We start from the raw sequence: 27,213 nt of genomic DNA on the forward strand, positions 1-27,213 counted from the left end.
CAATTGTCACAAATGGCATGACTAAGAAAGCAAAACTGACACACTTTCAGAAAGTCAGTGCTATCAACACATGCGACTTCCTTTAATTGAGTCATTTTTCGGTCACATTTTTAAGCAGAGTATACATAAATAGCCAAGAAATTAATATGAATATAAAATCAGATTCACAAAATACATTTTCAACAGAAAGTGCATGGAATCAATTATCAAAGGAAGTGATGAACGCGGGGATAATTACAACTTTTCATAGACATTTGGACACATACATGGACAGAAAAAGACAGAGGAACGTGAGGCAAACACAGGAAAATGCAACTAACTCAACAGGCATATTGGTCAGTATGGATCAAAGGGCCCATTTCCATGCTGTGAACTCGATGAAACTCAATTTAAGAGTACCCTGTACTCATTACCTCCCAACTTTCCTCACCTATATTTCTAAAATGACCCTCATCCTCCCCCATTTTCCAGACTAATGGCAGTTAAAAGGTCTCTGAAAATAACTATAATTCAATTCCAAAACCTTAATTGCTAATAATACCAAAATTTAATTAGTGTATTAAAAACTTTCAAGTCGATGTTCAAAATAGCTTGACACATCTCAAGGGAATGACTATTTAAAAAGCAAAATAACTACTTCAGGAAAAGTCTCCAAACTTTAACCTTCATGAACCATTTCAGTGGATACCATGGAGTTTCAGGGTAAAGCTTAACACCATATTCTTATTCATTTCAACTTGCTATTCCGAGTTGTGAGCTAATGGAAAAAAACAGGCAACAGAAGCAATATGATTCTCTTCCAGCCCACAAAATTAGAAAATAATAAAATTACCGTAGATTCCGGACTACAGAGCGCACCTGATTAAAAGCCGCTGGCTCTAATTTTAGAAAGAAAATCAATTTTTTACTTGTACAGGCCGCACCGGATTTTAGGCCGCACCGGATTTTAGGCCGCACCGGATTTTCGGCCGCAGGTGTCCCACGTTGTAATATGAGATATTTACACAGAAAGATATTACACGTGAGGATTTTTTAACTTTTAATTAAATCCATATGGTAACAAACAAATATATATTGCAAATGCTTTTTTTCGAACCGTGCCTGTAATACGGCTACTTTTAAATATACATACGTATCGGTAACACAAATTACGTTGCATATACTTTTTTACTGAACAGCACGAACAACATTCCAATATCTCCTAGCGACTGGTAAAAATATATATACTGCAGCCTACCAGGAAAAGTTATTGATCGCCTTTAACTTAAAAGCAGCGTTTTCGCTCAGGTCTAATGAGCTCGGCTAATGTGCTCGGGTCTGATGTGCTCGGGTCTAATGAGCTCGCGTAATGCGATCGGGTCTAATCGGGTCTAATGAGCTCGCGTAACGCGATCGGGTCTAATCGGGTCTAATGAGCTTGGCTAATGTGCTCGGGTCTGATGAGCTCGCGTAACGCGATCGGGTCTAATGAGCTCGGCTAATGTGCTCGGGTCTGATGTGCTCGCGTAATGCCCCCACCTTCCTGTTTATCGCAAACCGGTATTTTTCCCACAAGACGCGGCGAAACCGGGTGTGACGTCATAGCATCCCAGGATGTAGTACAGAAAACAAATATAGTTAAAACACTTCTAACTTTAACTAACAAATGAATTACTAAGCGAAAATATTATAAACTAAGTAACTGCCATAAAGGCAGCACAATGCTTTTCTTCGAGTGTTTTCCATGTTGATGAGGGTGAGTACAAATGACTGATTTACAATAATTTAATTGTGAAAGTGCGCTTGATTTATCGTACAATTTCATTGGACCTCTGTGAACTACTCATCAATTTTATTGGTCTACTGTTTCGAGGCAAAATGTTTACGAGGCGGCATGAAAAAAAACCATGTATTAGCCGCTCTGGATTAAAGGCCGCAGAGTTCAAAGCTGTTCAAAATGTGGGAAAAAAGTAGCGGCTTATAATCCGGAATCTACGGTAGTAAATTTTTTAAACAATTTTGCTTTAACAATATATTTATAAATAGATATGCATATGTGTATCTCTACATACACACATTTTAAATATTTTTTAAAATATACACACACACACTCAGTGGCCATTTTCTTCAGTACACCTGCTCGTTAATGCAAATATCTAATCAGCCAATCATATGGCAGCAACTCAAAACATAAAAGCATGCAAACATGGTCAAGAGTTTTAGCTGTTGCTCAGACCAAACATTAAAATGGGGAAGAAATGAGATCCAAGTGACTTTGACCATAATCACTGATGCCAGATGGGGTGGTCTGAGCAACTCCGAAACTGCTGATCTGCGGTTTTCACACACAACAGCCTCAATAGAGTTTACAGAGAATGGTATGAAAAACACAAAACATCCACTGAGCAGCAGCTCCCTGGGCAAAAACATCTTGTTAATAGGAGAGGTAGAGGAGAATGGCCAGACTGGTTCAAGCTGACAAGCCTTTGACCGCACAACACATTGAACCTTGAAATGGATGGGCTAAAGCAAGAGAAGACCACAAACATTCACACACACATGAATACAACATGATCAACCATCTTTCTGTATATTCATTGTGCCATATATCAATGGCACTCATGTTTCCTTGCATCCAGTTTTATACTGGCCAAGCCCCAAAATGGTGGCAACTTGGAATATGATCCTTCCCCCCACAAAGACTTTGCAGTGACTGCACCAAACCTCTCAGTGCACCCCTCAGTAAGTTCTCCTGTACTATGTAAGTTAACACCATTCACTTATAGACATCCTATTACACTGGAATCATGATGTTTGTCTCTGCATGTATCCCTGGGAACACAGTGCATCAGAGTGCTCTCTATTATGTAGTTGCTTGGAATGAGCAGCCAATTCCTGAGTTTTTTTGGCACACATACAGTACAAGTGGACAATGGTCTCATACATGTCACAGCCATCGTTGACCATCTGCTCAGGAAACAAGGGTCCACTGTGCCCTCCCAAGAGGCCTGAAGTACATTCTGTGCTGACCGTTCCCTGATGGACTTGTGGTCAAAAGTGCTCCTCTGCAGAAATACTTCCACAATGAGGGTCCTGGTGAAGGGTCTCAGCTGGAAATGTTGAATGTACTCTTTTCCATAGATACTGTTTGGCCTGCTGAGTTCCTCCAGCATTTTGTGTTTTGTTACTTGGATTTCCAGCATCTACACATTTTCTCTTGTTTGTGATTTCCACAAAGGACAGGTTGTGTAGCAAGGCCCAACTGTATGAAATATGATATAGCAATGAAGCTCACCCTAGCCAAAGAAACGTAGAAACTCAGCAAGGCGTGACACTTTGTGTATCTAAGCTCTCGGCTTGATGCAGCTTCACACAAAGGTGAACATTATGTCTAGGGTTATACCGGGCCAATTTCTCCACAATTTCTCTGTAGACTTGTAAATCACAACCCAATGAAAACAATTCATCCTTGATCTCCAGATGTAACAGAAGATGTCACAGGTGAATGACAGCACAAATGTGGGGTACAGCACACCTGCCCCATATATATCGGAAGAGAGTGCACCTTGCACCTGATGACAAGGTTTTTCCCCAACATCAAGGAGTGCCATTCCCACTTGCAACACTTTTTTTTGGCTTTACCTTCATTGTAGCCTCAACCAATTCTTGCCACAAACTAAAGTCCCTCAAACCAGATTCCCAGCAACTTCAGGTAGTCAGGTGTAATGATGATGTGTCAGGCTAGTTGCCAAGAGCATGGCCTCACTCTTACGGACATTAACTCTGGTCCCCAAGCTGATGAACATACTTAAATAGCCATTGTCACCTCTCTTATGCCCATGTTTCCTCCAGATGGATTTATCCAGAGACTCTGTACAATGCAAACAACAGAGGAACATTGGCAACCTTCCCTTGTTCCAGATTTAATGTGGAAACTTTCTGCTTAAACAGCTAATAGATACAATTGTTAAACAATATGATTTAAGACATGATTGGAATTCCATCTCCATATATTTCTCTCAGGAATTCTCAAGAAAATCCTCCTCTTACATATTCTTACTTGACTATCGAAATAATGTGAACAACTAACATGAATCCTTTTTTGATTTCTGATTCTGAAATATCATTAATCACTAATATCATTGAAAACCATGCTCAAATCAACAGCTATAAATGTGGATTGAGGGGCAAATACTGGCTGTAATATTAATGGGAAAACCCCCTGCTCTTCTCTGACATCTTTAATAATGGCATCTTTTACTTCTTTCTCAAGTGATATGTTTATCAGAACCAGATTAATCATTGTGGACTTTTATGTCGTGAAATTTGCTATTTTGCAAGAGCAGGACAGTGCAAAGATACTTTAATAACAAAATAGTGCAAAGTGAAAAGAAAATTGTTCAGAATCTGATTGGGGAGGGGTAAAAGCTGTTTCTGAATAATTGAGCATGGGTCTTGAGGCTCTCTGATATTAGTAACAAGGGGTACGTCCCGAAAGGTGAGGTGCTTAGTGATACATACCACTTTTTTGAGGCACCACTTCCTGAAGATGGTCTCAAAGGTAGGGAGTGTTGTGCTGGTAATGCATCTGGTTGAGTCTACAATCCTCAGCAGCCTCTTTCGTTCCTGGGCATTGAAGCCTCCATACCAAACTGTGATGCGACCAGTCACGGAGATTTTCTAGATTCTTGGTGATATACAAAATCTACTCAAACTACTAATGCTGTAGAGTCACTAGTACGCATTCTTCATGACTGCATCAATGTGTTGGGCCCAGGATAGATCCCCTGAGATGTTGACCCCTAGAAACTTGAAGTTGCTCATCCCTTCACAACTAACCCTTCAATAAGGACTGGTGTGTAATCTCCCAACTTCTCCTTCTTTAAGTCAACAATCAATTCCTTGGTCTTGCTAACATTAAATGAAAGGTTGTTGTTGAACCAGCTGATCTCACTCCTCTATACTTTCTCAGTGACATCTGAAATTCTACTTAACACCAGAGTTTACACGCATTTGAGTTGTGCTTAGCCACACAGGAATTAGTGTAGAGAGGAGAACAATGGGCTAAGCCTGCATACTTGATATATGCTTGGGTTGATTGCCAGCAAGGAGGAGATGTTATGACCGATCCACATTATCTGGGTCACTTAATAAGGACGTTGGGGATTGAGTTGTAAAGGAAGATACAGACACAGGCTTTGAAACTTGGCAAAATTATTTACAGGCATTTCATCCAGAAGGAAATAGAGTACCTCTCCCCCAATACTGCATTAAAATAAGTGCTCAGCTCTAAAAATCGTATCATTACTGTAATCACCTCATAACTTAAGCGCAATTATTCCAACTTTCCTTGCTGCCTTCCCATCAGATGTACAGATGTTGGGCGACTCTGAAGACTTATTAAGGAGATGCTGCAGTGTGTGATATACATCCATGAAAGCTTTTTGATAAACATTTTTTTGGCTCACAGATGAATAACAGACACTACCTGAATGCACAGACAAAAGCACAAAATGGGAAGTAAAGCACAAGGAGGAGAAATCAAAAAGCCAGAGCAGAGATTGTTACAAAGACAGTGACAAAAATCACCTGGAAACTATCACCAAAACAAGATCTGATCATACAAGTCTAACACGTTAGTTACTTTTTGAATTAAACTCAAACCACAAAACATTGAGAACATGTCTCAACATGTCACCACCAAACTTAAAGGGTATAAAGCCATCCTTAAATAACAGCTCCCTCCAACGATCCGTAACAAATAAGGCCTGCTTGGTTTTGAGCAAAGTCACATCCAATAGCAACATGTTGTGATGAGATCCTGGTCTGTAGCTGCATATTTATTGCACCTGGAAGATCAACGATTCACATTCCTAACTGTGATTTCTCAAAACGATCTAAACACAATAAATTTTACTCAGACGTACCTGATCGCCATCTGATAATATCACCAAACTCATTCACAGGACTCGCACTGTCACCACTTCCTCCCCCAGCTGCAACCTTGGCCATAATAAATGCCGACAGTCCAAACCCACAGTTGGGTCAGAAAACTTGTCAGTCTTCAGATGGATTTCGTCCAAAATTTCTTCACATGTATTGCTTCTAGTTAGGTGCTGCAACAACTGAATGATAAAGAAAGATCATAAAAGATGTTATTTTGGTAAGCAATGGAATATGTAAATATTTAAAGAGATTACATATTGATGATCTTCATTCATATGCAGTGATAATCTTTCAATCATACTGATTAGTCTTCAAAACATCAAACATTTTAAAAAATACAATCATTTTAAAAGCACACACCCTTAACATGTCACTAAGCACTTTAAAAGAAAAAAAATCTTTCTAAATAATTGCCATGCTGACATAAGCACAAATGCTTTTTTGTACAGCAGAATATAAATGGTAACATAAGAAATTCACCACAAGTAACTAGTGTGGTGTGAGCCGGAGACAAAAGTAGTTCAAGATATTCTAGGACATTGGGGCAGCAACGCACATTCAATTCTGACTTCTAGTACAATCAATAAATAGTTTGCATACTCTCCTCATGACTCGCCAGTTTCCTCCAAGTACTCCATTTTCCATAAGATCACAGGATTTCAGAGCAGAAATTAAGTCATTGAGTCTACTCTGCCATTCAATCAAGGCTGATGATTATTTTTAATCTCTTTTTCCTGTCTTCTGATGGAAGTAAGTCCATCAGCCCACCTGGTCTACCATGCTTATTCAGTACCCATTTACACTAATTCAATGCCAGTGCTTTCACAACATTTCCATCAGCTTCCACAGATTTGACAAGTTGCTTACACTCTACAATCTGCGCATCTCTTAACCCTTTAACTAACGAAGGACCTATCAAGTTCTGCCTTATACACACCCATCACCTTGGCCTCCACTGCCCTCTGTAGAAACAAATACCACAGGTTTACCACAGCATGGCAGCATAGCAGTTAGCACAAAGCTTTACAGAGCTAATGATCACCAATCGAGGTTCAATACCCACTATCTGTATGACCTCCCCCCCCCCCCCCACCCACTCGTCACAATGACCACATGGATTTCCCTTTCCCCCAGGTACTACCGTTTTCTCCACCTTCCAAAGCAAGATGTACAGTTAGGGTTAGTGAGATGTGGACATGCTGTGTTGGTGCTGGAAGTGTGGCAACACTTGCAGGCTGCCTCAAGCACCATGCTCTGACGGTGCTGGTCATTGACACAATACACCTTACGATAGGTTTTGATTTACAGTTGACAAATAAAGCAAATCAAATCATCTGTATCCTTTGGATGAAGAGGTTACTCATTTCAGTTTTAAAGGGGCATCCCATTCTTAGCTTGTGCCTCAGATCCAAGACTCTCACACCAATGGAAACACCCTCTATCCAAACCTTTCAGTATTTCCTCCGGATGTTCACTCAAGCCGACAGGCAAATTCATCACTGTAAACTGCCCCTAGTATGTCACTATTTCTACCAATTACTTTTGTTGATGTGGTGCTTCCATTAGTTTACCAATTTTTAATTGTGGATTGGTGGTGGAAAGAATTAACAGCTTCAAATTCCTCTGAATGAACGTCTCCAAAGACCAGTCACAAAGATGACACCCAACACTTCTGCTTTTTTAGATCTTAAAAATGTTTAGCATGACACTAGATCCTCCAACAAAATCATATAGATGCAATCATTGTACATGATATCCTGACTGGTTGCCTGGTATGGTACAGCAATTCCAATGAACACAAAGGGCCATATATCTGTGTGCACAGATTGCTTCATCGTGGTCATAACCATTTTACCAAAAACATTGACATGGATCCTGTCTCAAGTAAGGAGCATGCATTTTTAATGATCCCTGATTTCCAGATCATGCACTCTTCCCACCGTTACTATTAGACCAAAGTTACAGCAATCTGTGGAAGCATTGGAAAGGGTACAGAGGAGATTTACCAGGATGCTGCCTGGTTTAGAGAGTATGGATTATAATCAGAGATTAAAGGAGCTAGGGCTTTACTCTTTGGAGAGAAGAAGGATCAGAGGAGACATGATAGAGGTATACAAGATATTAAGAGGAATAGATAGAGTGGACAGCCAGCACCTCTTTCCCAATACGAGGACATGGCTTTAAGGTAAGGGGTGGGACGTTCAAGGAGGATATTAGAGGAAGGTTTTTTACTCAGAGAGTGGTTGGTGCGTGGAATGCACTGCCTGAGTTAGTGGTGGAGGCAAATACACTGGTGAAATTTAAGAGACTACTAGACAGGTATATGGAGGAATTTAAGGTGGGGTATTATATGGGAGGCAGGGTTTAAGGGTCGGCACAACATTGTGGGATGAACTGCCTGTACTGTACTGTGCTGTACTATTCTATATTCTATGTTCTAACCTGATGTCCCACATCACCAGGTTCTGGAATAGTTGCTTTCTTACAACCATCAGTTTCTTGAACCAATCGATACAACTCTAGTCCAATCTCAACAATGTAACATTACTGACTACTGACTTGTTTCTAATTGTGTTTTTGCACTAATGACTTATTTTGAAGTCTTTTTTATTGTCTTGTATAATTTACAGTATATTCAATGGTGTTGTCTGAATCTATCCCCGCAATGATACTGCAAATTTATTTTTCTTGTGCCTGTACTTTGTGCCTATGACAACAAACTCAAACTTAAATGTGGACTGAGTTCCAAATAATTTATTAAACAAATGCTGATTCTATGTTGGTGCTTTTGGCTCAGATCAGCTTTACCCCCAAACAATTACTTACACCCAATATGGCCCTTCTTTATCATAATCTACTTCTCCATGATTACATTAAGCCTCTCCCAGAGTTGTGAGACATTATAAATTTTCCTAAATTCTTCCAACACTTGTAACGTAATACCATAATTTTCATTTTAATTTATTAATCAATAACATTCCATTTCCACATTTTGGAGAAAAAATGCAAAATCTCTTTGCAATTTTTAAAACTTACATCACCCTGTAAGTGATTCCTCTTCGCAACCCAAGATTACTCAAGCTTTGCAAATTGTTGTACCCCCTTAATTCTGTCACAATTGCAGCAAATTGTTCTTGCTCTTTTGACAATGCTTCAACCATCTATGGTAAAGAAACCCACAAAAAGTACATGATAATGAGAGTAGCACACACAAAACGTTGGAGGAACTGATCAGGTCAGACCGTAAAGAGGGTTCCTGATGAAGGGCTTTGGTCTGAAACATCAGCAGTTTATTCCCCCTCCATAAATGCTGCCAGACCTGCTGAGTTACTCCAACATTTTGTCTTTGTTACTCTGCATTTCCAACATCTGCAGAATTGCTTGTATTTTTTTCTTCACAATATAAAGTATATTGTGAAGAATAATTATTGAAAAATAATAATTGAAAAATAATTATTCTTCTCAATATAAAACATATTGAGAATAAATTGGACAATAAAGTGGGCAAAATTAAATTCAACAAAATTTGCATTTAAGTATCTACCACAGCATCTCCAACACCATCACACTGAGCACGGGGGCCCCCCAGGGCTGTGTGCTCAGTCCACTGCTGTTCACTCTGCTGACCCACAACTGTGCTGCAACACACAGCTCGAACCACATCATCAAGTTCACCAATGACACAGCCGTGGTGGGTCTCATCAGCAAGAACGACGAGTCAACACACAGAGAGGAGGTGCAGTGGCTAACGGACTGGTGCAGAGCCAACAACCCGCCTCTGAATGTGATCAAAAGAGATGGTTGTTGACTTCAGGAGGGCACGAAGTGAACACTCTCCGCTGAACATCGAGGGCTCCTCGGTAGAGATCGTTAAAAGCACCAAATTTCTTGGTGTTCACCTGGCGGAGAATCTTACCTGGTCCCTCAAAGATAGCAAAGAAAGCCCAACAGCGTCTCTATTTTCTACAAAGGCTGAGGAAAGTCCATCCCTCACCCCCCATCCTCATCACATTCTACAGGGGTTGTACTGAGAGCATCCTGAGCAGCTGCATCACTGCCTGATTCGGAGATTGCACCACCTCGGATCGCAAGACCCTGCAGTGGATAGTGAGGTCAGCTGAGAAGATCATGGGGGTGTCTCTTCCCGCCATTACAGACATTTACACCACACACTGCATCCACAAAGCAAACAGCATTATGAAGGACCCCACGCACCCCTCATTAAAACTCTTCTCCCTCCTGCCATCTGTGAAAAGGCATTGAAGCATTCAAGCTCTCACAACCAAACTATGTAACAGTTTCTTTCTCCCAGCAATCAGACTCCTCAATACCCAGACCTTGGACTGACACCAACTTACTGCCCTCTACTGTGCCTATTGTCTTGTTTATTATTTATTGTAATGCCTGCACTGTTTTGTGCACTTCATGCAGTCCTGCATAGTCTGTAGTCTAGTGTAGTTTTTGTGCTGTTTTACATAGTTCAGTGTAGTTTTTGTATTGTTTCATGTAGCACCATGGTTCTGAAAAACATTATCTCATTTTTACTGTGTACTGTACCAGCAATTATGGTCGAATTGACAATAAAAAGTGACTTGACTTGAAGTATCTGCTCCTCACTTTGTTAATTATTTTCTGAGGATATACATCTTGGTTTCTTATACTTTGCAACAAAACAAAGATGTTCAAGATATCAAGCAATTTGCCTGCCTGTTCTTCAAGCTCAATTTTGTCTTCTGTATTTGAGTACAATTTTCCACATTATGAGTCACATCCTTCTAAGTTGCCTTGTGTTCCAAATTTTGAAATCATACCTCCAATCTTCAAGTCAACCATAATGTCAATATTAAGCTTCAGTAGTCACTATACAAACACTACATCCCATCTTTAAATAGTCAATGAAGTTTCCCTTCATTAATATCATATGTTTTGGTACGGCAATTGCTTCTTTTATCCATTTTATCTGACACCCAACTCAAACCACTGTCTTACACAGTAATTAGCTGATTTTACTCAGTTTGCTGAAAGCAAGATATGACCAGACCATGGTAATGCTCTACCAATGGTCCAGTTTCAAATAATCAGGATCCTGTGTGGGGAAAACAGACAAAAAGCAAAATGTTCTATCAGAGAAAACTCAGCCCCTCAGATCTGAAATGTTAAAGATTTTGCAATATATTCAATCTAGTTCCCCTTATTTTGGACCAACTCTCTAATTCCATTTAACACCATCCGGGTTCTGCAACCTAGCACTTATTTTACTAGTGTGCCCAAAATGTAGGCAAATATATTAGAATAACTGGCTGGAAAAGTGGCAGGCTTATCATTCTTGGTATGGTCAGTACCCAAAAGACAAGAAAAATTTGTAAAAATATTCTGTATTCAAATGTATTTGTTTTAGATTAATACGAAATCAGTCCTTAACTATCAGTCACTAGTGACAAAGTCTCATTACTTAGGCACAATGTAACTGAACAAGATCAAACTCTGCTTTTGGGTTAACGCCATTTGAGTTCCCACCTTCTCTAGCCAATAAACCTAAGGGTAGTGAGAAAATGCTGCACTAGAAAGAAATCCTGTCTTTTGATGATATATTAAACCCAGGCTCCGTCTCAAGTTAAAAAATAACAGATCCCATGGCACCAAAGATAAACAGGAGTTTATCCTGATACTCTGACCAATGCTTAAGTTTGTGCAATTTTGCAGTGGTGCACAAATTGGTTCCCACACAGTTTACAATATTCATTATGCTTGCAAAGCACATCAGTAGCTCCAAAGTTTATTAGGATGAACTCAAATTGTGAAAATACTAAGAAATTTCTTTGACTCCAAGTGGAGGTAGACTTCTGGCAGTATCATCCCAAGCACTAAAAAACTGTGGTTTGAAACACTGAGCAAGTTTTATTTCTCCCTGCAAATGGAGTAATAAGATTTCATGTATTGTGAGAGGTTTGATCCAGCAGAGAATTATACACAAGTACTGAAAGAATACTTAGACTTATAAACACAAATAAAATGAGTATATTAAAAGAGTAGTGAACAATTAAGATTTTAGGAAATTTGAAGTTTAGTTACATTAAAGTTATTTCTTCTCAAGCAATTCTTCTTCCATATGTCTAATGACAACATTGTTTTATTGGTACCACGATGGGGACAAACCCTGGTGGTGGTCAGCATCTTCAGAATGAATCTTTCACCTACCTGGAATTCACCACACAAACCAGCTCTTGAATCTCTACTCACTCAAGTCTGCCCACCAACTCCGAGTAACAATGACTTGTCTCGGTTAAAACCTGTGCCTTAATATTAAGAATCAATCCCAAGTCAGTGTACCAACATCTCTCACAGACAAAAACAAAGCAGCAAAATATTCAAGTTGACAGAGATAGGGCTGTCAAACAACCCAGGACAATTGAAAATTGATGTTGACACCATACCCTGAAATATACTTTGCAATGTAAATGAATTAAAACCAAAATATATTTGGATCACCAAGGCAGAAATCTTACTTCCCCAAACACAGCAATAGTGAAATAAAATATGAGAAAACGCCTTTCGTAGGTCGCAGAATTGTTAACAAGCCTTCAAATGAGGAAGTTGAGCAAAGTCTTAAGACTGTGTCTGTTTAATAGTTCAGATGGCAAAAAACACAAGCCCTTCTAAAATATGAAATCTACTGCAATGATTTATTGGGCTGCTCATACTATTCTATAGTTCACTTCTCAGCTTATCTTCACTCGTCGCCCCAGTCCATACAGTTTTCTTCAGTTTATCAGATCCTTAGCTAACCACTGCTCTCTACACTACTGAAGTCCTGTTCTCAACTTGCATCGAGTCTAAACTTTAAACACAGAAGACTCAACACTGTCTCTTTGAACTTCCAGATCTGGGACCGAGACTGCTCCCCAAATGGTTAATATCAATGACTGACAAAGCACCAATCAAGAAGCAACGAGTATTCACTCCCCCTACAAATTAAATGGCCAGGACTGGAGAGAAAGTAGAGATCAGGTGGAAATTAGTTATGTTCAACTATAAACCATCAACAAATGACCTCTGCCAGAAACAAAACATCAACCACAAGTTGCTTCAAGTATTGTCATCACTTACATCACAACAAAAAGGAAATTCAGTACAAAGACAAAGTGTTTCCACAGCTCCAGGAACCTAGGTTCAGACCTGGCTCTGAGTATTATTTGCAGGTTTGCTTCCTCCTCCATCCCAGGGATGTGCTGATAACCAGATGCTGCAAATTACCCCTCAGTGGCAACAAGTGAAAAAGAAATTAACGTAGAGTTGATGGGCAAACAAGAGAACAACTTGCAAGGGTACAGGGAAGAGATGGGAATGGGAGTGATGTGATTTCTCTATTAGAAGGTGCCATGGACCTGATGGACGCAATGACTTTCTTTGCGTATCGTACTAGGACATTCACCATTAAGTTACATTGTCAATGTGTTCAGGCATCAATCTTACATTACTAATCTCAACTGAGTTAAATAAACCCAAGCTGAAATGGTCATATACAATCATTTCTGAATGGCTACCTTCAATCATTTCCCCAACAGTTTTCTCACCATATCTCAACAATAAACTGTAGGCAGAACAGAACAACAGATCAATGTCTTCAAACAACATCAGCTCCACTCCAGAAGCATGCACAAGCCATCAATCTACATGCAGAGATGACACGTGCACCCATGTACATCATGTAAATCATTATCTTCACAGAGTGTGCCATACTTTTGACATCCACAAAAGATGCTTTACCAATATGCCCACTACAGAGCATAAGGCCAAATGACTACCGAGAGCAGCATTTGGTCAGCTCTATTGGCCCATCACTAGATTCTCAAAACAGGCACTGTATATGGAGTTCTGTCAAAGCAAAGGATTAAATGGATAGAGAAATGTTTCAAAAACACTCAAGGCAAATATCACACATTCCTTCTAATTTTTTTGCATCATTTCACAACCAGAAACATTTTCTTTAATGATAACAAAAACTTTTTATCAATTGTATAAAGTCATGCAAATCAGTTAACAGAACACGAAACAAATATGGTCATTGTCAAAACCTTGGTAACATTACAAATCAGCAAATAATCTTTGCCCACACACATTCCCGCCAACACCCGTTTCTAAATTAACTTTACAGTATTTTCTTTTGTTCGTGAATATGCATACCTTGATTAGATACGATATAACCAGAGTAATGAGCAATAAAAAAAACACTACTCTTGTGTTTCAATGGCCAAATGCTTATTCTGAAGAGTAAATGGAATTCCACAATCAGCAATCAAAATGCTATGACTTAAGTTCTGGCTGTGTACCCAGGAGACTTCAAGCCAGTAATACTTCCTGAGAACAAACTATGTGGAACATTAAAATACTCCACCACTTTCGTGCAATTGAAGAGCTATGAATTAACTCCATTAACAGAGCAGGGGGCATTTGCAAGTTCTGTACATTTTCCATACTTTGGTTAGTTCAGCACATCTCTTCTAACTGCAGAAACACATTAAATATCTACACAAAAAGACATGGGGGAAAGTCATATCATGAGTTAAAATGAAATCATGACAATTCCACTTGAAATTGAATATTTATATATTTCACATGGTAAAACTAAACTTTATATAAACATTTTCTTCTTCTTGAGATGGCCAACCGCCAGAACCTAACCAAGTCACCATATTCATACAGTTAGTAGCTGCAAACCTTAAAAGCATGACATAACAAAAACTAAACCATCTACACAACCTATCCACACACTCATTTCCAAAAGAAACCATGGAAAATCTGGAAACCAGTTTCTTCTCTCTTCTAGTCCAATAGAACAAAGCTCCACGGAAGCAGATCAAATGCAAAACTATTCAAACTTAACAATACATGCAACAACACACACAAAATGCTGGTGGAACACAGCAGGCCAGGCAGCATCTATAGGGAGAAGCGCTGTCGACGTTTCGGGCCGAGACCCTTCGTCAGGACCAAGACATGTATCTTGGATCAATCCAGGCATAACTGAAATTTGAGCTTCAGCTTCATTGTACCCTCTGACTGGCATCCAAAAAAAATCCTTATACACTCACATGAAACAACCACCAGCCCAGCACAAGCAGTTTTGATCCATCATTGTCTCTGAGACAGCACACAAAGAACTTGATAATTCTACACTGGAGGTCTGCGTACACTAGTATAAGTTTGATCTGAAGTACTTAATTTCTGCCACTAGGTTGCACTTTGAGCACAACAATTACAAACAGTGAAGTTACTCTTCTTTTAAAAATACCACGCCCAAGCCAGAAAAGCTCCAGTTTAACTTAACACAGAACTGTTCGACTTCACAAATCAGGCATTAAGGTCCTTGGACTTGTTCCAAAGCCTATGCAGTGCTTTTTAGCTCTCAGGAGATGGCATGATGCCAAGTATAACTTGCACCAAAACTTCCCTCACCCATCAGAAGCCAACATCCTGAAGTCCCAATAAGAAAGGGATTGAACATCACTGCTCTCCTGCATTCCAAGGCACTGCACACATACGCTTTAAACTACAAGCTTTATTACTTGGCATATTTAAGTTACTTGCACATTTTATGATGCACTGGATCTCGTCCAGTTATTCAGTGTGTTTACTGTATTCATTAAATACAGCTCAATTTAGTTTTCTCAAATTTAGTTTTAATTCAATTCTGATAAGAAACAAATTATTATAATGAGTGACTACTTCAAAGATGGTGCTAAAATATTTAAATCCGTGCATTTAACTGTCGTAAAATAGCCACTTGCTTTCAGAAATCCAAGGCAGATCATAATAAAACATGAGTAACAACTCAAAGTTGCTCAAAGTTATCTGATTACAGATCTTTAATGTCTTTAAAGAGCTATTTTAAATTGTTGGATAAATTTGTCAAAACCAATACTATATTTTTGGCTGTAGTGATTTAAACATCATTAAAAAAAAAGAACTGATGAAAAAATTAAAAGTATATGACCAGTCACTTAACTACAACCATACATGTTGTAAGTTATCTCGTAAAATTGATCAAAGGTTGTAGATACCGGACTAAAACATATATGCAAGACAACTCCGCAAGAAAATAATTCATTTTATGTTCGACAGAATTTTTTTTTTAAATCTTAATAGGTGAAACTAATTGTCACAATGTTTTGAATACCCTGCTCAGCCACACACTCCAGTCACGTAAGTTCAGAGTGTCTTTGTCCTAAATGTGGCTTAGAGTCATTAAGTTTTGAAGAACACAATTGAGTAAAATAAAAAGCAAAACATGCTGACTTCAATTTATTTTAATTTTCAGTAACCAAAAGTAAATGATATATTTTTTGATCCCCATCTTACGAAAAGTTTTCATTGTGACAATTCAAAGGACAACATCTTGAAGAGGTTGCATGTAATATAAAATTGAACTTATATAACAAGTAAATGTGAAAAACAGACAAAGCACCTAACAAACAAAAATAATGGGAAATACGAGGAAGTCTGCAGATGCTGGAAATTCAAAGCAACATACAAAATGCTGGAGGAACTCAGCAGATCAGGCAGCATCTTTGGAAATAAAGATAGTCTGACATTTCACACCAAGACCATTCATCAGAACTGAGAAGGGGGAAAGATGCCAGAATAAAGGGGGGGGGAGGGGAAAGAGGCTAGCTGGAAAGGTGATAGGTAAAGCCAGGTGGATGGGAAAAGTCAAGGGCTGGAAAAGAAAGAATCTGATAGGAGAGGAGAATGGACCGACCATAGGAGAAAGTGAAGTAAGGATAGGACCCAGGGAGAGGTGATAAGCAGTTAAATAGTAGCAAAAGATCAGAGTGGGGAATAGAAGGAGGGGGATTTGTTTACTGGAGGGAAAAAAAATCGATATTCATGCCTTGGGTGTTACATGCAAGTTACGGTTGTCGCCCAAGTAGTGAAATAAGAAGCCAGTCACATAGGCAGTTTACAAGACCATAGTCAACAGGGAACAGAGAATCAGCAAGAGAATGCACAATTGCTGTCTGCAGTGGATTAATGACCAGGAGGCTTACTTTAAACAGTGCCACAGATTAAACCAGGGTCAAACACAGCAAACTAAATCTGAAACTTAGTGAATTTTTGGGTTGAGGGAATGCATCCCTTTTTACTTTAAACTTTTGTGTTACTCTCATCCCAGTTCATAATTTTGTTTTAAAAAACTGACTTTCTCAGATTAGAATATTGCACTTTTAAATCCATTTCTGTACAAAGTCAAGAACCTCAATATGCTGCGATCACAGAAACAAAGTTGGCCTTAACTGTCCTATCTCCTACAGTATACAATCCAGATCAGGTACGAGAGACAAACCAGCGCACGGTCCTGGAACAGCAAGGAGTCAAGCATGCTGAGCAGTCGAACCCTGACGGTTGTTTCATAGTCCCAAGAAAAGTTGAAACGGAACTATTTTGACACTTTGGAAAGAGTGTCGGCGTTTTGGTCTGCAATTCTATGTCCTCTACTCATTGCGAATAAAATGCAGAAAACATTGAAATACACAGGCAAGTTAACAAAGAGTTGGCCTCTTCCTGGGGGGGGGGGGGGGGGAACTTGCTCTACACCAGAAAACAGGCTTTTCTCTTCGCCAATAATTTTCCCTTTCTACTTTAGATCTTAAACCTTAAGAATTTATTTTCCTTTAGATCAACACTGCGGCGGAGTGGAAAGGGTTTGGGGGTTGATGAAACGAGAAGGCAGGAGGCCAGCTGTCGGGTTTATCCCAGTGCCCGGCGACTGACCGACCACAAAGCAGCGGAGCGCATCCCGGAGTCGGCACGGCTCCAGCATCACCCCACTCCCCAAACCGTTCGGTCCCACGGCCGGCGGCCGCTCCCCGGCAACCTCACGCACACTTACCTGCCGCTGCACCGCCAAGTATTCGAGTAGCAAGCGAGCTGCGCCGGACGTAACCCCGCCTCCCCCCGGCTCATTCTCCGGCCGCAGTACCAATCCGCAAACCCTGGCGTCCTTCCGGCGGCCACGGTTCCCAACATGGCGTCGGACTTCACGTGACTGCCCCTTGTCAATCACCGCGCGCACCGGCCGGAGGGGTCACCTGCGCTCCGGGGGCTCACCTGCCCAAGTGCGGGGTTGTCCCAAAACCGAGGGTTACCAGCAATTCTCCCAACCCAACAGCCCCAGGCATTCCCAACCAAAGGTTCCCCTGCGATCCGAGAGTCGCCCGGGGGGGATCCTGCACCCTACAAGCCAATCCAGAGGTTTCCTGCAAAACAGGAGTCATCCCGCAAACCGACCCTCAGCTCCTCCTTGAATCCTCGCCACACTGAAACAAACAGATCAGCCAGTAACCACAATAAAACTGGAGGAACTCAGCGGGTCAGACAATATCTACGGAGGGTATTCCTATTTCAGCACGAACTCGCTACTTTCCTCCTGTATTTTGCGTGTTGCTCCAAGTCCGGCATCTGTGGGGGAACCCTCCCTAGTTCACCCACAAACCCAGGAGACAATTCGAGAACCAAAGGTCATCCTTAAACCCAGTCATCTGCTGTCAAGCCAAAGGTGAAAGAAAATTTTGTTGTCATATTGTGACCAAGAGTCACACTATAATCCAAGTGTCACTTCTTGTCCTGTCCTCAACTATTTGTCATTCATTTCGGTGTAAAATGCTCGAGATGTTAACATAAATTTAGAAAATGCAGGATCTACTTCGCAAATCAGATAGTGCCTGTTGTTAAAGAAACATGGATCAGTAAACAAAAGTATTATTGATTCAGCTTCCATCCAGATGATGCCTGACCTGCAAAATGTATACTATATTCTATTTTTAATCTTCATAATCTTTCACTCAGAATCTTTCATTCTGAGTAATTTCATTCTCAAATATTAATCTAAATTAGCACTATTCAATGTCCTACTGGAATGCACACAAGAAACCCTGCAGCTGTTGAGACAAAAAGATGCTAAGAATCTTAAACAAAAGCCAAAAATGCAGGAATTGTGCAAGTCCAAAAAATGTAAGGTAAATCAGACTGAGGTTCCAGATCTGACTGTGAAAACTATATCACCAGTTCCATCAAGAGCCTACAAATTCTGACAAGCAGTAACACATCTTTTCTCTTTATTTGTGATGTTTTTACATGCCAAATATTTTCAACTATTTTTGTTCAACAGCATCAACTTGCAGTGATGTGTAACCCCTTTGAAACAAGGGAAAATTGCTTCTGGTCTTCTGCACCATTTTCAAGCTGGCTCAGACATAGTATAGAGACTGACAGGGGGAAGGCACCCACCTGTAACTTTCTAATTTAGTTAGCTTACAACTGAGCCCTAAATTAGTAATAGACCAATACTCGGATGACTGGGATCCCAAGGGATGAGGGTTAGTGAGAGTGGTAAAGTTAATAGGGTGGGTGCAATTATAAAAACAATGCTATTTTTTCAGTTTTTATAAATAGAAGAAGGGAGGGAGCAGAAAAAGACAAATTCCTTTTGATTAGTGAAAAATATACAGTATAATGCAGGACACGCATATGTTTCTGTTCCCAGTACAGAACACCTTCATTATGCATGGCACACCAAGTGCACTTAACAAGAAAGTGTCCCTTAATACACCCTTTATTATAAATAGCCCAAATTCAAAAATATGTTTTTTTCTCCTCTCTGAAAACATGCCCTATCTGTAACATTTGCAACTTGGTAGCTTCTGCACAAAGCCAGAACTGAAACATGTCAGGTAAAGTAGTGCAGCACGTCAAATGTAATGGAACACAATTTTCAAACAGCTATTCTTTATTGAAGGCACACACTCAGCAATTCAGGAACAGTTTCTTCCATCCTGCCATCCGATTTCTGAATGGACATTGAATCCATGAACACTATCTCATTACTTATTTATTTCTTTTTTTGCACTACTTATTTTATCTTTACAATTTAATGGATATATCTACCTATCTATATATTTATTTTTTTTATTTATTCATTCATTCATTCAGTTTTTTCCCTGTATTTATTTATCATGTATTTCCTTGTACTGCTGCCATAATGTTAACAAATTTCATGACATATGCCGGTGATATTAAACCTGATTCTGATTCTGAATAGTAAGTTCAAAACTCGAAAAACAAACATATTCATCGTGGTTGGAAGTTAAACTGAAGAGTATCTACATTGGGCAGGACCAAATCATTGAAAAGCCTGCTGATAATCATTATTTAGTGATTCTTCTCACAACATTTGGATGTGTCTCACAACAGATCTGAGAATAAAACCACTTTATGCAAAGTGTGTTGTTGAAAATATGGTACCAACAGCTTCAGAGGGCATGGCTGCCGAGTTAGTTAGATGTTTAAAATGAGGGTGAATATTTATTTGGTTGGCAACCAGATTTTTCTCAGTTATGAATTCCTAATGCCCGCCAATACAATGTTCCTGACAACACATGAAATACAAGATAAAATATTGCACAACCGACCATTGATTGTGTCATCAAAGTATGATAAGGTCAACAATCAAAGCCTCTTTTACTAACTGAATTTTGCTATGCGACTGAGCATTATCTCCTGATTATGATAACATCCGTTTTCACTTTATGTAATACTGGAAAAACTTGTGATATTACCATGAACATTATGCAATATGTCTTTGAACTTCTGTCTATCCATACTCCACTAACAATAAGTGGCTTTACTATGCAGTTTTTCATACCAACCATGTAAGACACAGATCATCAGGAAGCTGCAGAAGTTTGCTTTATTTTCACACATTGACTTTAGCACCCAGCACTATAACTATTTTCCCATTAATCCTTAGCTTTGGGAAACAGAACTCCCACATTTCCTCCCGGCTTTCCTGTGGCTGAAGATAAGAATCTGATGAGTCACACAGAATTGGCAATAGATTTTAGTTTTTTGATTCATTGTAAGTATTTTAATTATTCAAATTTTCCACTGAGACTGTGTGAAAAGAAACAGCAGGCAATAAGAGCAAATAGCCAGCAATGCTCATTGCTGGCGCTAGCATAGTACGAATTAGATCATGTAACCATATAACAATTACAGCACAGAAACAGGCCATCTCGGCCCTTCTAGTCCGTGCCGAACGCTTACTCACACCTCATCCCACTGACCCGCACTCAGCCCATAACCCTCCATTCCTTTCCTGTCCATATACCTATCCAATTTTACTTTAGATGACAATACCGAACCTGCCTCTACCTATGTATAAACTCAGGGATTGATAAAAAGATGAAATGGATGACATTAACTTGTGATTTATGCTGATGGTTGAGGGAGTAATGTTGGCTTAGGTCTTCTTAGATAGATACTTTATTGATCCCAAAGGAAATTACAATGTCACAGTACCATTACAAGTGCACAGATGTACAAATATTGGAAGAGAAGTAAGAAGAATAAATTAAAATAAGTTATCTTAAATGGTCTACCAGGAGGGTCATCACTTCCCCGGCTATAGGTTGACTTGTTATAGAGCCTAATGGCCGAGAGTAAGAATGACCTCATGTAGCACTGTTTAGAGCAGCACAGTTGCCTTGGTCTATTACTAAAAGTGCCCCTTAGTTCAGCCAAGGTGGCATGCAGAGGGTGAGAAACATTGTTGAGAATTGCCAGAATTTTACGTCGGGTCCTTTGTTCTACCACAATCTCTAGTCTGTCTAGATTGACTCCTATAACAGAGCCAGACTTTCTGATCAGTTTATTGAGCCTGTTGGCATCACCCCCGTTGATCCATTGCCCCAGCACACCACCACATAGAAAATTGTACTGTTGTCAACAGACCGGTAGAACATGTGAAGAAGAGGCCTTTATACTCCAAAGGACCTCAGAAAGTAGAGACAACTCTGGCCCCTCTTTTACATGGCCTCTGTGTTGGTTCTCCACTCAAGTCTGTTGTCCTGCTGCACCCCCAGGTACTTGTTGTCCTCACCACACCCACATCCTCACCATCAATGGCAACAGGGAGCAGTGCAGGCTTACTCTTCCTGAAGCCCATTACCATCTCCTTTGTTTTACTGTCATGAGCTGCAGATGATTCAGCATGCACCATTCGACAAAGTCCTGAGACAGCGTCAAGAATTATTTCACTTGAATCAAAAGAATTAAGTTAGATGAAAATCTCAAAGATCAGTCACATGACACAGGTAACGTCAGGTTGACTATGTAACACAGAGTGGGTCAGAGACTTATTCTGGCATCTGATGCAAGTCATCAACAATACCTTCCAGTCTACCCGCGCACAAGGACATAAAAGGACAAGGACATCAAGGTGCCAGAAACAACATAAAAGCTCCCACCCACCCTGCTCATTCACCTTTTGCCCCACTCATTGTGGAAGGGGCTAGGTAGCATCCACACCAGGACCACCAGACTCTAAAACAGTTACTTTCCCCAAGCAGTAAGACTGATCAACACCTCCACCCACTAACCCACCTCCACACCCCCATCACCATTAGTATATTACGGTATTTTCTGTCAGTCACCTTAGGTACAGTGACTTCTGTGCCTTCCATCATCTCATGAACATGTAGTCAATCTTTGAAAATAAGCAGAGTAACGATTATTCCATTCTTTTTTAGAAATGTGAACAGGAAAAGACATTCATCAATCTTGAATCCTGAATCTTGAATAATTCAAAATAGATTTAAAGATAGCTTAGTAATTTAAGTCAATTAACTGAAATGTGCTTCAATAGTGCTGTGAGATTCATGCTCTGATGTAAGCTACACTTCAATGACACTCAAGTAGTCTCTTTATTAGGTACACCAGTACACCTGCTCATTAATGTAAATATCTTTCTTTTCAGATCTTTTTATTATTATTATTATTATTATTCAAAAATAGTACAAGTACATCGATGCCTCAAAACAGAAAAAATTATCTTAAGGATTGAAAATTTTTGTGATTAAAAAAAACCCTACTAAGCAAGAAAAGTGAGGAAAAATAAAGAAACCCATTGGAGGTACAACCCCGGAGCCATGTGTCATACAAAAAGCTTCTAAAAATAAACATCAAACCACCAAGAAAAAAAGATATATCAAAAAAAATTTACATTTAGATCATGGAGGAAGTCTATCAATTAACTGAAATGATAACGAGCAAATGAGCCCCATCTCTTCTCAAAATCAAATAAAGGTTCAAAGGTTTAACTTCTAATTCTCTCCAAGCTAAGACACAGCATCACTTGAGAGAACCATTGTGACAAAGTAGGAGCTGATATATCCTTCCAATTTCAACAAGATAGCCCTCCTAGCTATCAATGTAACAAACGCAATAACATGTCAGTCAGACACAGAAATACCATGGATATTTTGAGGAATTATTCCAAAAAGCACAGTCAATCTATTAGGTTGTAAGTTGATTCTGAATGCTTTAGAAATTATCGAAAAGACTGACTTCCAAAACTGTTTTAATATAGAACATGACCAAAACATATGTGTCAGTGTAGCTCTCTCAGTTTTACATCTATCACAATACTTGTCAGCATTGGGAAATATTTTAGATAGATAGATAGATAGATACTTTATTCATCCCCATGGGGAAATTCAACATTTTTTCCAATGTCCCATACACTTGTTGTAGCAAAACTAATTACATACAATACTTAACTCAGTAAAAATATGATATGCATCTAAATCATTATCTCAAAAAGCATTAATAATAGCTTTTAAAAAGTTCTTAAGTCCTGGCGGTAGAATTGTAAAGCCTAATGGCATTGGGGAGTATTGACCTCTTCATCCTGTCTGAGGAGCATTGCATCGATAGTAACCTGTCGCTGAAACTGCTTCTCTGTCTCTGGATGGTGCTATGTAGAGGATGTTCAGAGTTATCCATAATTGACCGTAGCCTACTCAGCGCCCTTCGCTCAGCTACCGATGTTAAACTCTCCAGTACTTTGCCCACGACAGAGCCCGCCTTCCTTACCAGCTTATTAAGACGTGAGGCGTCCCTCTTCTTAATGCTTCCTCCCCAACACGCCACCACAAAGAAGAGGGCGCTCTCCACAACTGACCTATAGAACATCTTCAGCATCTCACTATAGACATTGAATGACGCCAACCTTCTAAGGAAGTACAGTCGACTCTGTGCCTTCCTGCACAAGGCATCTGTGTTGGCAGTCCAGTCTAGCTTCTCGTCTAACTGTACTCCCAGATACTTGTAGGTCTTAACCTGCTCCACACATTCTCCATTAATGATCACTGGCTCCATATGAGGCCTAGATCTCCTAAAGTCCACCACCATCTCCTTGGTCTTGGTGATATTGAGACGCAGGTAGTTTGAGTCTCTCCTTCGTCAAATGGTAATGATGTACAATTTTAAATTGAATCAGTGAATGACTAGCACAGATCGAAGAAGAGTTAACCAGCTTCAGAATCCGTGTCCAATCCTCCCATATAAAAGTCAAATTGAGTTCCTTCTCCCAATCCTGTTTAATCCTAAGTAAAGGACACTTATCCCATTGTAATATTATTATTGAAAATTATTTTTATTGCATTGGCATGTTTCAACACAAAGGTGACAAGGATTCAAATTATAAATCATCAACTTTGGATCACAAATATTCTCCATTAATATACACATTACTGACAACTTTTACCTAAAAATTTAAAGCTGAAATTGTTGGAAATACAGAGATATGATCAGCATCCAACACCAAAAAGATTGTGATCATTTTTCGGTTTGAGAAACATGATTAGTTCAGACAATGGATCACATCACAAAACCTTCCTACATGTTCCCTCTTTCCCTACGTTGGATATATTCAGAATTTTCTGTTTTAATTTCACATTTCCTCTGTTCACAGCTTCCCTGTGAATTCTGCAGTAAGTTTTGTAGATTAGCACCACTAATGCTAAGTTCTATAGGCTTGGACAGTTGAAGGAACTAGAGTAAGGGGAGAAAAAGATAGACAATAGGTAATTTGCCTTCAAAACAGAGCAGACTGTCATCTGGAATCACTGCAGACCTTGTGCAGAGAGTGCTCCCAGGGTGATATAAGGTGGGGATTGAGAATTTTGTTTCATCAGTAGTGAAGCATGATATTCACACAGACAGTAATACAGCATAGAAACAGGTCCAAAGGCCCAACAGGTCTATTCCGACCAACGCTACTTCCATTTGCCTGCATATGGCCCTTATCCCTCGAAATCTTTCTGTCCACGTACAGTACCTCTGCAAAATAGGGACATAGAGTAAATAAGTGTCCAGGAAAGACAACTGATGAGACTGAGAATTCAATATATGAACTAAACCAAAATGGGTTTTTCTTAATTCAGACAGAAGGTGGTCAAATGTATTCATATGGTTAAATTCCACAACCCCCATTTACACAGGCCATTTCTCTCCTAAACTTGTGAACGTGGGCAGTATAATGCCAAACTTTACTGATCAGGAACAGAGCAACAGCTTCTAAGTTTACCTTCTCCCATGACCTTCTGTCATAATAAGTGATTTGATTTATTTCATAAATTGTATCACTTATGTGTCAATTTCCACCTTATTGGTTAAAAGTACTTAATCAGACTGTGCACATTTAGTACATGCATGTGATAAATGAATGTTATTGCGATGTTAAACCATCACTGCCAAACCCCCACCCCCTTAGGCTTAGTCAGTGAGACACTGGGATTAGAAATATTTATCCCTACAGCCTGTGTAGTGTCTGCTGGGCTCATGCAAAGCTTGCTGCAACAGGCGTTGGAAAGGATCAGATCTGAATCGTGGTCTCCTGAGAAGCATACTTGAGTTTCATCTCTCGTTCTCAGGTATAGGACGTCAGCAAGAAGTCAGTTACTTTCAGTGTGTAGAAAGAAGTAAGTCATTTCTGAAGAACATTATTTCCATTTTCTTCAGGAATAAATGCACAATTTGCTTCAATAGACATGAACCATCTTGTGAGAATAATGCATCACAACATAAATATTATTTTTTTCTTCCACTTATCCTTCTGTAACAGGACATGAATTACCTAAGATGGCATGGTTGGTGGGGAAGGTTCTTCAGTGAGCGATGACAATTAATTCACAAAAGAATGCTTTTACTCACTCAGAAACGTTGGAGATCAAATTTTACTGATAGTCTATCTGGGTTTGTTGATTTGTATACATCAAGCTGCGTGCGGTGTTGCAGTGGGGGGTGGGAAGTGGGCATTGCGACTCTTATTACGTGATTGTGATCTTGTCTGTGCTTACTCTCTGTGACTGTTGGTCATGTGTCTTTGCACCTTGACCCCATGGTAACACTGTCTCATTTGGCTGTATTCATGAGTATTCATATATGGTTAAAAGACAAACTTGAATTGAAATGCAAAAGTTAGCATCCGTTTGCAAAATAGAAACGTATCGCAGGTTATCAGTATTTTCAACTTAATTTTGCTGAATTTAAATAAAGGTTTTGTTTAAGATAAATATTACCTGAGATCCAAATTGCTAATGTTCAGTGTTTATTACTTTTCATTTTCAACATTGTTGTCAGTTTGTTCAGAGAGAAAATAATAGATTTCTCCCTGTCTCGATTTAAAACTTCAGTCACTGTGCATTAGAATGGTGATATTTCCTCCTTTAAATTTGAAATTACCCTTTAAGGCAGCTCATTCAAAGCCTTGCTGCTCTGATAACTTTCACCCACGTTGGAGCAGCATGGTCAGCATAACACTATTACAGAGCCAGTGACCTGGTCTGGAGCCAGTGATCCACTCTGCCCTGGATTAAGATTGAAAAGAGTCAGTGTGCAGAGGGACCATGGAATGCTGAAATTTAGCATGCAAGACAATTAAAACGGCAGCAGCAGACTGAGGAGAGACACCCCACTCCAAGCAAAGGGAGTGTGCAGCAGTAGTTCACCGGGTTGATTCCTGAAACAGCAGTTTGGTTTGTATCAGAAAGTATTGAACAGAATCGTCCGTTCCTTTTCCATTTTGTCATGCAAGAGAAGGGTGTCTGTGGGTTGATGGTCTCTTGAGTTCTGTTAGTTTTTTTTGTGTGAGGGAGGGATCGTTTTTTGGGGGTCGATGCTCCTGGTCTATTTTGTGTAGGGAAGCGGGGGGGGGGGGGGTTAGGTTTGATGATCTTGTTCCGTTTTGTGTGAGGTGGGCAGTTTTGCGAGTTGATCATTGGGATGCCATTCTTTGTTGTGCAGGGGGGAGCGGGTTTGATGTTTCTCTCTGAATGACTCTCACATTCTTTCTATGTTCGTGGCTATCTGGAGAAGACGAATTTCCGAGTTGTAAATGGATACATACTTTGATAAGAAATGAATCTTTGAAAACCCTGTATTGAGGAG

At 39.7% G+C, this 27,213-nt stretch overlaps 1 protein-coding gene across 1 annotated transcript in view; it reads right to left on the reverse strand.

Annotated features, from left to right (window-relative positions):
* LOC140730544 (utrophin-like) overlaps positions 1-17,948 on the reverse strand; it is a 460,763-nt gene extending 442,815 nt beyond the window's left edge. Inside the window, exons 1-2 of the mRNA XM_073051151.1 lie at positions 17,816-17,948; positions 5,907-6,104 (exon numbers count right to left, since the gene is read on the reverse strand). Of these exons, the coding sequence (XP_072907252.1) occupies positions 5,907-5,991 (85 nt within the window). The 5' untranslated portion in view covers positions 5,992-6,104; positions 17,816-17,948. The remainder of the gene's footprint in view (positions 1-5,906; positions 6,105-17,815) is intronic.
* Positions 17,949-27,213: the final 9,265 nt, after the last annotated feature.

The sequence above is a fragment of the Hemitrygon akajei genome, chromosome 7 (genome assembly GCF_048418815.1).
Source record: "Hemitrygon akajei chromosome 7, sHemAka1.3, whole genome shotgun sequence".
Classification (NCBI taxonomy): domain Eukaryota; kingdom Metazoa; phylum Chordata; class Chondrichthyes; order Myliobatiformes; family Dasyatidae; genus Hemitrygon; species Hemitrygon akajei.